General features: G+C 42.6%; 1 protein-coding gene across 2 annotated transcripts in view; it reads left to right on the top strand.

Annotated features, from left to right (window-relative positions):
• The window catches only part of ZBED1 (zinc finger BED-type containing 1), a 127,393-nt gene extending 113,741 nt beyond the window's left edge, over positions 1–13,652 (top strand). For both annotated transcript variants that reach the window (XM_033147476.1, XM_033147477.1), the window contains one exon: positions 13,179–13,652. In XM_033147476.1, coding sequence (XP_033003367.1) covers positions 13,179–13,367 — 189 coding nt within the window. In that variant the 3' untranslated portion in view covers positions 13,368–13,652. The remainder of the gene's footprint in view (positions 1–13,178) is intronic.
• Positions 13,653–13,866: the final 214 nt, after the last annotated feature.

Consider the following 13,866-nt stretch of genomic DNA (forward strand, 5'->3'; position numbering starts at 1 on the left):
TTACAAAGGGAAAATATGTGTTTGTCTTTCGTGTATATTTGAAAGAGTTTACTAAAATAAAGTTGTGTTACACTGAAATCTTACCTAATGTTGGATTAGGGCCTAGATTGTTCACACTTGGCAGGTGGATTTAAAACTTTGATATGAATATACAACCAGTATAGTGAAGTGTTTATAATCTGAAATAGTGTATAAAACCAAATTCTTAATACAACAAAGCCATTCATTGGAAAGAGCTGGTAATACTGTTTAAAAATACTACTTTAAAAGAAAAAGTGAAGAAAAAAAATCTGTATTATGACTTAAATATAGATTGTTTTGTTTTTCTAGTGTGATTTGCATCCAGTGGCATATTCTTCCAGTGGCAGATAATGCAAAAAACAAAACAAAACTTCAGCCTGGACCCACTGCAAGCAAGTGGATTGGAATCTGTCAATGTGATTCTAGTAGGCTGAATTAAATTATGCCCTTTGTGTTTTCAAATATTATGGTTAGATAAACTCCATGTCCTGACCTGATTTGGTAGAGTCCTGTTGCAGCCCTCTGGAAAATAGGTAATTGGGCACTGATCTGCTGTAACGACTGTGATCCGTTAACACTTCACAAAATTACTGATCAATGCATGTGCGCCCTGATGTAAATCCATGCTGAAATTCAAAAACAATGAGAATGCTGAATCACAGTGCATATGTGAACTGTCAGGAAGTAAATGCTGCACTGGAATGAAACACAGGTCTCTTAAAAGTGCACTGCATTGGCTGCAATCTCTCGTTCCCTCTCCATTGCTGTCAACAGCCTGCAGGCTTTTTTCTTTCTTTCTTTCTTTCTTTCTTTCTTTCTTTCTTTCTTTCTAAATGTCTGTCTTTATATAATGCTCTGAGGTTCAGTCTCCAAGGAATTAGGCAAGTAGGCAGCATTTCTCCAGCAAAAAACAACAACTATAGATCACCCCCCTTTTTTACCAGCCATTTTGGCCCACGTAAACGTCTCATTTAGAAGAAGACACTGAGATGAAATGTGCTTGAGAAGAAAATGTGTGCATTTGCTTACTGCATATTATGGTATTTTAGAGCAACCTTGGTTGAAGACATGCAGCATTAATTCTCCATGGAGTAAAAATGTTTACAGCAGAGTACTGGGATACATTTGCTCCCTCTCCTAAGCTGAGATTTCCACTTTTTTATTATGTACTAAGGGCATAGCTGTCAACCTTTCCTCTTTTTTGCGGGAAATTCCCTTATTATAGCATTGGGAAACAGCAGGGAGGGTTGACAGCTATGTATATAGCAGTGGGGAACAGCAGGGAGGGTTGACAGCTATGACTAAGGGTCCTCCAGCCACAGGTTTGGGTTCCAATTCCAAATGATCTGTATACTCCTTCCTGCTTCAACAGCTTCTTCCTGGTCTCTTCCAGTGGCTTCTTGTCTCTCCTGCGGTTTGCCATCCACTTTCCTATCAAACTCAGAACACAACCCCTTTCCATCCCCAAGTCGACTTCCTATACGTGTATCCTATCCCTGACTCTGTGTTCCTTTCAGATGCCTCCTTGACATCTTCCCTTTAATCCCAAGCATTTTCCTTTGAAAGTCAGGGCACTGTTTTGTGTAGCAGTTTCCAGGAGCTGGCTCAAAGCATTCTAAACCATGTACCTCACCATTAGGGACTTTTGTAGCCTGCAACGCTACATATAGGAATGTGAGCTATCATCCTGATCTTCCTTGCCAATAACAGCTTTAAAAAGAGAGAGAGAGAGAGAAAGTAAGAGAGAGGGGGGGCGGATCTTACCACACATGTTGTTACTGCGCTGAAGAATGACAATACTTTGAGAAATTTGGCAGGTTACAAAAAATTTCCAGTTCTACCTATTATTTGTCACTGTCAGTAAAGTGCAAGCAGTAGACAAGAAACGTTGCAATTATCTTCCAGTTAATACTCTTCCAAGTCAAAAAGAGGGCAGGGGGCTATGGCACTTCTGACAAGCAATTAACTAGCCTTCATTCCAACACCCCAGGGTGGGGTTGGGAGGGGGACCTTCTAGCGATTCTTTAATGATAGAAATTATGGTCCCGGGATGTGAAAGACAGCACCAGCCTTTCCTTTAAGACAGCAATTTTAAAGATGGACAGGGAAGTGGTAGCTTGTGTGGTCTTTCTGCCGCACCCTCCATGTTGTAAAATTCCACAGAGGCATTAAAATAATACCTTGGTGGGGGCCAGCCGTTGTTCACAAGTGCAGTCTTATGTTTATATATCAAGTATTCTGCAAGGTGTCAACAGGTCTCTTCCGAAGGCTGAGTGGTTTTCTAAATAATAATTAGAAATGGACGAGCAAAAAATAATAATTCCGGAAGTGGGCATGGTTTTGAACAAAAGCCCTGGCTCTTGTCCAAAGAAGATAATGAAGGAAGTAAAGGAAAAGGGACCTCTGACCATTCGGTTCAGTCGTGTCCAACTCTGGGGTTGTGGCGCTCATCTCGCATTACTGACTGAGGGAGCCGGCGTACAGCTTCCGGGTCATGTGGCCAGCATGACAAAGCCGCTTCTGGTGAACCAGAGCAGTGCACGGAAACGCCGTTTACCTTCCCACCAGAGCGGTACCTATTTATCTACTTGCACTTTGACGTGTTTTCGAACTGCTAAGTGGGCAGGAGCAGGGACCGAGCAATGGTAGCTCAACCCATTGTGGGGATTCAAACTGCCGACCTTCTGATCAGCAAGCCCTAGGCTCTGTGGTTTAACCCACAGCGCCACCCGCGTCCCAATGAAGGAAGTAATTTCCAGCAAATTAAGACTGCTGTCCTATACTCACTTGAAGTCAACAGGACTTCTGATTAGTCAGGTATAGGATCACACTGTAAGGCTGCATCTGAGGAAGGCCTTTTGAACCTACAGTAAGGCTAACTGAGCACAGTGGGACTTCCTTCTGCATAAACATGTTGGGCTGTAGATCACATCTGTGCCTTCTGCAAACACAGAGACAAGCTCTTGAGAATAACAGTTATCCAAATGTATTGATTCTTGTGTATAGCTCCATCTCCCTCTTACTCTGTTCCAATGATGTTGCTTGTGATTTACCTATCTTAACATATTAGATGAAGGACACACACCATAGAAAACTTGATATGGAATATCTGAACACACTTAAAATTGCTTAGTTTGTCCTACAGCCTGAACCTGTACAGTCATAACTTGGATCCCAAATGCCCTGGAACTCAGACGTTTTGGCTCCCAAACGCTGCAAACCCGGAAGTGATTGTTCTAGTTTGTGAATGTTCTTTTGGAACCCGAACGTCCGACGGTGCTTCCGCAGCTTCTGATTGGCTGCAGGAGATTCCTGCAGCCAATCAGAAGCCGCAATTTGGTTTTTGAATGTTTTGGAAGTCGAACAGACTTCTGGAACGGGTTCTGTTTGACTTCCAAGGTATGACTGTATTGTTGTTTGTTTGTTTGTTTGTTTGTTTTCACGATGCACCTCTATTTTTAAGGCTGAAGAGTGTGGTGTACGGCCGACTTACGAGAAAATGTGTGTAGGTTTGCACTGCAAGGGAAGTGTTTTTACAATTGTCTCATTAATGAATTGTTAAATGGATTGTACATAAATTTTGCTTTTATAGTTGCCCTGAAGGAAGAGTCATAAGACTTGCAATGTGCTAGACTCATAAATCACCCCTTTCCTCCGTTTCTTTTTGCTTGCTTTCACTTCCCTCTCGGTTTCCCCCACCTCCTGCATTGTTCCTTCTCTGGATCAATTAAAGCCCAGTTAACTTGTTTGCATCACTTGAGCAAGTTTAAAAATCTGTACCATGGAAAGTGTATAGATTAGTGTTTACTGATCTCAAAACAAAGAGCATGCTGGAATTCTTGTGTCTGCAATATTAGGCATCCATTGCTTTATAGTGCCATACATGGCCTTAATTAGTTAGTGGCTTTCTCCTAAAATTAGGAATATTCAGTAGCAGTGTGTAGGGCAAGACAGAGCCACCCACCTCACTCCTTCTTCACTGCTTACCTGGACTAGGAAGGGAAGGGAAAGTCAGCAAGGAGGTTGAGGCTGCATGGATGAAGCATATGGAGCACTGGATTAGCAACAGTGCTTGTGCCACTGATCCAACAAGCCACCTTGCCACTGCCCTGCTCTGTCCTGCCGTCAGCCTGTTCTAGGCAACGAGCAGCAACACTGGTGTCAGAAGTGTGGCTTCATAGATCTACCACACATGCCACTGCTGGAAATATTGTCTAGAAGGCATGCATTCTTGGTAACAAATCTGCAAATTAATGGTGATTGGTCCTATTTTGATTAAGCAATGAAATACAATGAAGCAGAACAAAATGTTATTTTTAAAAATATTCTGAACCGGAAATCTGAATTGCCACATGTTCTTCAATTTTACTCTTAAGTACCTACACAATATAAGTCAGATAACAAACATCTCTCTCATTAGCCTTAAGTGCTTTTTGTCACAACAGCATTATGGAAATGCATTATTCTTGTCTAGGTTTTTAATATTTTTCTTTTGCTTCTCAGTGTTTCTAGGACCTTCCTTTCACCCTCACTTGAGTTGATTGTTTAAAACAGCCAATGTACAACTTACTTGAAGTGATGAGAGCACAGGTTTAGCAAGCGGGAAATAATTAAAGCAATTTATCTCACTGAGTGATGCAGCCTGCTCAGTTTGAATGAAAATCAACTTAATTTTATTTTTCTCCATCTGTGTTCCAGGCCTAAGGCTTTGCAAAGTTCACAAACAATTGTAATCCTCTTAGTGAGCGCATATTTAAGAACCGAAAGGTCAGCCATCTTTCATTCATTCATTCATCAAAGTTATTGTACAATTAAAGAAAAGCAAATAGCTGTTTTAAGTTTTGTTTTCAAAGGGTGCTGATCAGACTAAGGCCCTATGAATTCCTTCAAAGGCTTAAAGCTCATCCACACTTCCTCTTGTCACACTGCTTTCCTTAGAGGAAAACCGCTCTTTAGTGCTCAAACAGAGCAAACCGGAGGAGACCGGGGGGGGGGGAGGGAGGAGGAGAGCTGTTCACTGCAGGAGAGAGAGATAGCTTGGCTCCCTCACCAGCCTGACTTATCACTGCCTCTTAGCCCCACTCCTCTCCAGCCTCGGCTTCTGCATCTGATTCTGGACTACTCTCTGCGACAGACTCTTCCTGCTCACAAAACACTGTTACCTCTACAGCTTCTGACCATAGCTGTCAAGTTTTGGATTTGAAAATAAGGGATCAGCATTCTCACCTATCCCGGGGACAGTCACATGTCAGTGGTGGGCGGAGCCAGAAACAAAAGTGGGCGGAGCAGCAATGTAAACTCCAAGCGGGCTCGGGCTCGGAGTGGAGCAAAGAGGAGGGCAGCCATGGGCTCCGCGCGATGGAGCCCCATTGTCTTCTTGTCTGATCCCATCAAAACAGGACAGGAAGCAGCAGCTGCTCAAAGGCAGCCAGGCTTCGCCCGCCAGCTAACCCTATTGGCCAGCTGAGGGGCTCGGCGGCAACGGATAGGGGCTGATGCAGGGGGAGGAATGCACCCCCTGTAAGCACGGGAAACGGCTCCCACTTGCTTTGAGGGCTGAGGCTTTTCTCTCCAAGTAGGCGAGGTCTTCCCACCCAGTCCCTGGCCAGCAGGGGAGGAGCTGCTTCCATTAAAAACGGGGAAATTTAAGGGAAATAAAAAATAAGGGAGAGCAGTGGGAAACTGCTTGAAATAAGGGAGAATCCTGGGGAAAACGGGATACTTGACAGCACTGCTTCTGACACCTCTTCCCCCGCCCCATGTCTGCTCCCTCTTCAACTTCTGTTCACTCATCGTCATCCCAGCACCACTCCCCTGGCTCTGGGCCTTCTTCCTTTAGGGATTCCCCAGCTGGCACCTCCTACCACTCTTCTGCATCCAACCAGACCTTGACACTGAGCATGCTCAGTGGCCATGGAATGCTGAGAAGAGAGAACATAAAACTGTGGGGGCGGGGCAAATTTTCTGGAAACAGGGCATGACTGGCTGGAACCCTGCGCTGCAACATTTTGTTGCAGGTTCCACTTCTACACTAGTATTTGCATTCTTTGTACACTACAAAGTGTCCTTCATTATTGGTTTGGTGTTTTTTTTTTTTTTTTTTGCAGATATAGCCAAAGTACCTTTTTAATATGCTGCACTTTACATCTAAACCATCTTCTGCTGCTTTATTAGTACAGTTCTTAATGAAGTACCATGGTGGGAGGGAGGGAGGGGGGAACCATATCTGCATTATTTATTAGATCTGCAGCAAATGCTAGTCCTTTAGGAGCAGGCAAAACATTTGGAGGCTATGCAGCTTATTAGGAGAAAATGCCTTTATGCATGTAGTTAATCTAGTGGCTTTTAAAAGTAGCTGATTAGTGTAAATGACCAATATATACAACTTTTTTTATTTTTTTAGTTGATATCAACCTGAGCACCACAATAGTTGCCCTTCTACGATTGGGGTAGAAATAAAGGAGAAAAGCTGTGCTGATATTACTAATCAATGCTTATTTTATTAAAAATGCTATTCTTCCTCCTTTTTAAAGAAAAGATATAGGTATGATTTTTTTAAATTCACATTGTCTTGTTTGTGGTATATTCCTATAATACCTTAAGTATTTTGGCCAGATAAAGGATTTAAAATTGGTAACAAAGCTATCTTTTCATGGATGATTGCCATTCGGATTGTCTGCAAAGGAAAGATAGTCACAGAAAGGAACCTGGACAATCTAGTCTTTTGTAATCACTTCTCCTTTAAAGGTTCATTGTTGAATGAACCTTCTCTAGATGAACAATGCAAGTAACCTTGAGAATAATCATATGCAGGGCAAACCTTTTTATGGAGAACCAGTAGTTTATCAAATTTCTCTTGGGTCTTTTGGTACATCCCAGAAGCAGAAGGGTGAACACAGAGGATTTTAAAGGAACGAAATAAACAGAAAAACAGAAAATGGGAAGCTGAGAGAGAGAGAGAGAGAAATTATCTACAATGTTTTGAGAGACGAATAGCCTGCAGATTGCTGTACCGTATTGTCTGTCATTTTCTGTTGACTGTGTACTCTTGTCTTTACTTAACCATTATGACATTTGCACAACATACAAAATGACTTAAAAAAAATCTTCTTGTGTCTTGAGCATTCAAAGTCTTTGATAGCGTATAACAATACAGTGTGTGCAAGCAGCATGTCTCGGTAAGGGACATAGTTTTGTAAGGGGGAAAGAAAACATAACACTTTTCTTTTTTTTTTTTTTTTATAAGAATTTATTGGCATTTTTCTATAACAAACATATACCCACACCCACACCTACAATTAAACAAATGCAAAACAGATAAAACAAATACAAACAATGTCAAGCTTTCTTATTGCATCTTTCTAGAAAAAAAAAGTTTCTAATTCCATATCTTGACTTTTGACTTCCCCTGCCTTTTCACCTTCGAGTTTGTAACCTTGATCTATTTTATAACCATTTCTCCTACAAAAAAAAACATTAACTTCAATTATATAATTACATTCAATTATATCTTCAACATTTACTAAAAATGCATCATCAAAATAATACCTCACCATTTAATCTTCTAAATCCATAAACTTAATCCACTTAAATTCCCTTTGCTTATACTCCACCTCATAGATCTTCGCGAATCATTCGCATCTAATCTATCTCTTCTATCCTTAAGGTTGCTGCTAGTAACGTAAAAACTTGAAATATCTCCTTTCATGTTCAAATAAAAAATATAACAAAGTGTTGTTGACAGTATTCACCCTCCGATTTCAATTTACCATATCAGGCTGCTTACAGTTTTACTTAATGCTTCACCCCACACCCCCTCTGTCCATTATTCTTCTCCTGATGGCATCAGCACTGAACTTCCATATCTCTTCCCTCTCCAAGCGTCCACAGATCCAGGCACAGTCCAAACCTCTCCTTGCCGCGAGTTCAGAGGTGTCCCTCTCATCATCTCCCAGCTTCTTCGGTTCTTTGTAACATTCCTTTTCTTCTTGTAAATACCTTAATTCTATGTCCCTGGCCCCCGAGCTCACACCTCGGGGACTGGATATACGAAATCTTAACATCGCCTTGGGGCTGCCACCCCCAAAAGGCGAATTTCTTCTCCGAAGTAGCTCATTCATTTCACTCCATCTTTGCATCCATCCTCTCAGCTCTTTGGCAAGGCTTTCTTCTAAAGTATCAAAAGTTTTGTAAGCCTCCTCTGTGGGCAATTGGTTCCATTTCAGACCCCCACACAAGACTTTGACTTTTCTATAAAGCAGTTCCACCTTCAAGGCAGTGAGTCTCTGTTCGTCCGTTAGTCCAGAGTTCAGTGCCAGTTCAAGGACGAAACCCAACATACTGGCAGAGGAGGAGGAAGCGGGTGTCATATTTCTACTCCCCTCTTTGTTCATCGCCATTTTCCTGAGCTGGAGCGCAAATACCGCAACTTTAAAAAGAGATATTTTCCTCTAGTTAACTTCCCAAAAGAAAAGTTTGCCAGTCTCCTGTGTCAATTTTAAATACATTGTAACCAGTTCTGTAGCAGCAATCACTCAAATTGGTTAGATTCTTGAGCTCGAAGGGAGGGAGGGCAGGCTGCCATTCTCCTTCCCCCCGGATCGTTCCAAAAGCACGATTTCTAATCAAATTCTTTACTCACGACCACCGGGTTCTTTTAGCTCCATTCTTCACAGGTAGAACTTGGACGCTCACCGCGGGCTCTGTCGCCGCATTTGCATCCCGGTTGGGGCATGTCCCCGAAGCCCGGCTCCGTTTGCCCTTCACCCCCACTCCCCCTTTACAGGGGGGGCAAGGGAAGGGTTCAGAGCCTCCGCGGGCGCAGCCGGGGAGCCCAGGGTGCGGGACGCTCTTCCCGCACCCCAACCGGAGCCGCGCGCTGCGGTAGCGCGGCTCCTAACCCCCGGGATGGACAAGGCGCTTCGGACCCGAAGCAGCCTTCGACCACCCGGCGATGGCGTCGCCGCCGGAAAGAAAAAGATTAGCATGGCCCCTGCGCAAAGAAAACATAACACTTTTCATAATAAATGCATTTATAGCTACGTATTATGTGTGCCCAGTATCACCTCTGTAGTCTTCAGTCTTCAAAGAGTCTGCCTAAAGATTTTCATAGCTTTCCATGCCACTGATTTTCTTTCATCCTGCCCCAGTTGCTATAGTGATTCATCTTTCATTGGTCCCTCTCCATTCCCAGGGCTGGAAAAGGTTATCAATAAGATAGGCTTAGGTAATTAGTTTTCACAGGAGTAGGAATTAGACCCATGTGGGCATGTACTGTGTCTTGGATTATGCTAGTCTGCAGTGTCCTGTAAATACACAGGGCACCAACTCAGCTCTGCAAACAGGTTGTAGTACTTGCTCACACTTTTCACATAAAAATTATGTTTTGTCTGAACATTTCAGAAGGACAGGAGTCAAAACATTCAGACGGAAGTATCATAAGCTCAAGATAAATCTACATGAGCCAGGTTATCATAGCAATTTCCAGAAAGGGAGCCACACTAAATCCGTTGCAGCAAGGAATTGTGTTGCTTATTTACAGAAGCTTTCACTTGATCACAATGCCCATAGCACCCCAATGCTTTGCTGAGAATTGCAAAACGCACCTGCCTGACGTAACATCCAGTTGTTGAAACAGCACATGGTGACATAAAGATTGTTGATGCACTTCAGTCTTTAGTTCCAAGTAAGACCCCCACAGTTGTGTCAAGGTCTAAGCCAAAGGCATGAGAGAGAAACCCTCTTGTCATGTGTGCTTGAATCAGTTGGTTCAGGATCAGTGTTTGATGGGGGCTGTTGCTGAGCCTATACAAAGGAAACAGTAGGTAAGGAGCTCATTTTTGGATTGGGCCATGCGATATATGTTCCTCATTTTTGAAGCTGTTAACAGTGTTCGGCAAGGCTCAGTTTTCTATGTGGTGGGATTTATCATCCATATGAAACCTGCTGGTTGGGAGGAGATTGCCCATAGCTTTGTTCTGCATTTAAGTGGTACTTTTGGGTGTTTGGAATTTGTGAATAAGGGGGAACAAGCTAAAATTAAATCCCAAACAGTACCGAAATGATATTTGTTGGACGCCAAGTGCTCTAAGAGAAAAGTGAGTTTTCGTGTAGTTGTCTGGGCATTTGAAGCTCAGTGAAAAGTGGTATGAGGTGAATATGTTTCACACAACAAAATCAAAAATTCTTTCCAGTAGCACCTTAGAGACCAACTGAGTTGTTCCTGGTAGATACCTGAAGAAGTGTGCATGCACACGAAAGCTCATACCAGGAACAAACTCAGTTGGTCTCTAAGGTGCTACTGGAAAGAATTTTTGATTTTGTTTTGACTATGGCAGACCAACACAGCTACCCACCTGTAAATGTTTCACACAAGAGGCTGGTTTTGACCTTTAAGATCCTTGACATTGGGATTTGTAGATCTTGGAAATGCCTTAGATTAACTCCCACCTTCCTTCAAGATTGCTGGGTAAAACCCTACTTGAAATCCCATCAGGAGATCAAGATGGTGGCAGTGGAAGAAGAGGGCCTTTCTGTGGGAGCCTCAAGGTCCCAGAGGAGCAATGTTAAACATAACTCTGTAATGTTCAGAGACCAGTGCTTATGAATTTGTTATTATAACTGTTTTCAGTGAGTCTATAGATTTATTTTTTCCCCATTTCTATCCTGAAAAAGCAGAATATGCATCTGATGATGGCCCACCATTCTGGTATGGATATTTTTATTTTAGGAGTATAGTCACATCTGCAAGCTGCCTCAGATGGTAGGGGAGGTCAGGTAACGCCTTTTAAGTACAGTCTCGGTGTGTTTAGGTTCCTTGTTTTCCCTGATGAAACGAGACAATTATTGAAAAATAGGGGATCAGTGGGATCAGTAATATATGAGGCTGGGGCTTTTTGATCCAAATCTGTGATTAAAAATTAAAACTTTGTAAGAATGTTTTTTGTAAAGCCTAGGAAGTAAATCTGTTAAATGTGGGACAAATTATATCATATGAATACAAAATGTTGCTTTTTGTTCGTTTGACGCGTACGAGTTTTCTCTTTGACAGCACAGCACTTTGATGATAATTATTTGTGTCAAGTGAAATCCTCTAGTTTACCTTGCTGTGCTGGATTAAGCCTCACAACCTTCATTGGCCGTCACCCTGGTTGTTGTGGTCTCTGGCTCATAGCGTGTTACTCAACAGAATGCATTATATACTGTGTGTGTGTGTGTGTGTGTGTGTGTGTACAACTTGCACCTTCATCTGCTTGTGGCAGATTAAAGGACATTTCATTCTGGTAAAATGAGTAATTGCACTAGAGATTTCAATATTGCTGCTTGCTTTCAGTAATGCATTAATTCTGCTGCTGAGAAAGGGACGACTTGCCAGTTCTGTGTAACGCTGCTGTATTGAGATTGAAAAACCTTGGATCAAACCCACGGCAGTGAATAAACCACAGTTTCAAAATCCCTGTAGGCATGCTATGACCTCAAGCTCTGCCCGTGTACAACTGTAAGCAAAATGCCAGAAGCTGACATTTGCAAAGAGATTAATGATTTTGAAAAACTTCATGTTGGTTTAGCCAGCTTGGATCACCTGAAATAACCTGATGCGGTGATATTTCCCCCCGCAGCCTAATGAATATGAAAGTGTTACAGGTAGGACACCCTGAAGCTTAAGGTGAAACAACAGTGATGCTCACATCCGGATTGCTCATTCTCCAATAAAATGACCCTGTCCCAGATTTGAAAAACTGTTTCTTGATTCCTTAAATTTCAGGCCTCCTGTCTTTCCTCCTTTTCTGTTCTCATCTCTTCCTTCCCCTCTTCTGTATACTGAAATGGAGCAAGACGTGCCATTTTACTTCCACATTTTTCAAACTTACTGCAGTGGCTTGGAAAAAAACATAGGATGCAACCCATTTACTTACCAGGAGTAGCAATATACGAATGGGAGAGGACGTGGTGTATGCAGGGGACAGTGGATCACCAGGAGAATAGGTTGCTAATCTATTTCTAATGATGTTGTAATTAACAAGATTAAACAATTAATTTGCAGTTGGGGAAAGAGGAAATCAGGTCTCACAAAACTAAATCGGGATTATATCATTTTGAGGACAGATGTCTAAACATCACCTTGAAGCACAAGATGTATCTTTCTACATTTGCAAACTTGACAAGTTTGATTCTCATTGGTCTCTCCCAATAAAATTGTGTGTGTGTGTGCACACGCACACATGCACACAAACAATGGTGATAAATTCAGTGCTTTTCACCCCTAGAAAAATCTGTGCTGGTACTCACCATGAAGTTATTACAGTAAGTGCCACACTTTTTAACAACAACAAAAAGAGTTGCCAGTACTGTGTACCCTTGAATACCCCCGAGGGGAAGCACTGTGATAATTCTTGATATATCAAGATTTCTCCTCATAGAATGATAGTTTCCAGAGTTCCTTGGTCAGAGTGCTGAGGAATGGGGGCATAACTACTTCTTGTATTGTTTTGTAAACAGATGCTCTATCTAGTAAAACAGTAACAGAATCCTGTGTTGCCATGTCAGGTCTTAAAACTGAAAGAACTAGGTGGTTTCTAAGCAACAAAGAATCCCCATACCTCTTCCCCTGCCCCCCGCTCCGCCCCCAATTATAGAGGGGAGTGGTGAAGGCAAGCTAAAGGCAGAGGCATGATACATTTATCTTTGCTTAAAGTCCTTGAGAGACAGTACTTCCACGTAATCTGCCCTTGGGGATCGTTCTGTTCATTGTGGTGTTATATTTGTCAAATGTTACTACACTATGTAACTTGACAATTGCCTCTTGTTCATAGAATAACTAGCTCATAGACGACTTTTAGCAAGTCTCAAGGGAAGAAAACTTGCCCTGAGTGACGCACAGTCTCTCCCCATCTCTCTCTCTCCCCACCCCCACTCCCACTCACTCTATCTCTGCCTCTCCCCCCACCAACTCCACTTAAACCAAATATATTCGAGAACTGTGCTTATAGTTTCCTTATAGAACATAACCTCTTTCCCCACCCCACCTACCAATTAGCCAGTGCTTGAAATATGTCTTGGAAGTAAGTTCATGCTCATGTCTTGATGAACCTTATTCTGTGCATTCCTGTTCTAATTGATTGAATGATTGATTGATTGAGTTGATTTCTAATCCACAGAGCCCAGAAGAGGGTGCGTCCACATCAATCTATGCAGCAGTTTCACCAGAGTTGGAAGGCGTTGGCGCCTGCTATCTTTGCAATGAGCAAAGGACAAATTCTGTGGATGTCTCCTATGATGAGGAGTTGCAGAAAAGACTCTGGACAGAAAGTTGCAGACTTGTTGGGATCCCTGATACAGCACCGTAGGAAGGCTTGGAAAATAGCCACAGCTTGCTGTGTGAATGCAATGCGTCCCACCGGCCTCTGTCGTGCGGCATCACTCCATACTTCCGGAATTCACTGTTCAGTCACGCCGGCAAATAAGAACTCTGTTTGAGCTACCAGACTGCTATTGGTGGTGGCGGGTGGTGGTGATGGGCAAGAGGTCCCCATCCAGAATTGTGTGTACGGTGGTTTTTGAACTTGACCATCCATTTTGTAATCATGATGTTTCAGTCTGTGATTAAATATATATATATATCTTTAACCTTATGTAGAATTAGGGGTTTTCTTTCACACAGAGACGGCGAACCACCAAGTCCCCCAGATGTTGCTGGACTTCCATCATCCCTGACAAATGGCCATGCTGGCTGGAGCTGGTGAGAGTTATAGTCCAAAAATTCATGGTTCCCCACCCCTGCTGCAATATCAGTAAAAAGGTACTGTTTCGTGAGGCTGAAACGTATTCAACTTAAGGCAAGCTCTT

Source organism: Lacerta agilis, chromosome 4, assembly GCF_009819535.1.
Source record: "Lacerta agilis isolate rLacAgi1 chromosome 4, rLacAgi1.pri, whole genome shotgun sequence".
In the NCBI taxonomy this organism is placed as follows: domain Eukaryota; kingdom Metazoa; phylum Chordata; class Lepidosauria; order Squamata; family Lacertidae; genus Lacerta; species Lacerta agilis.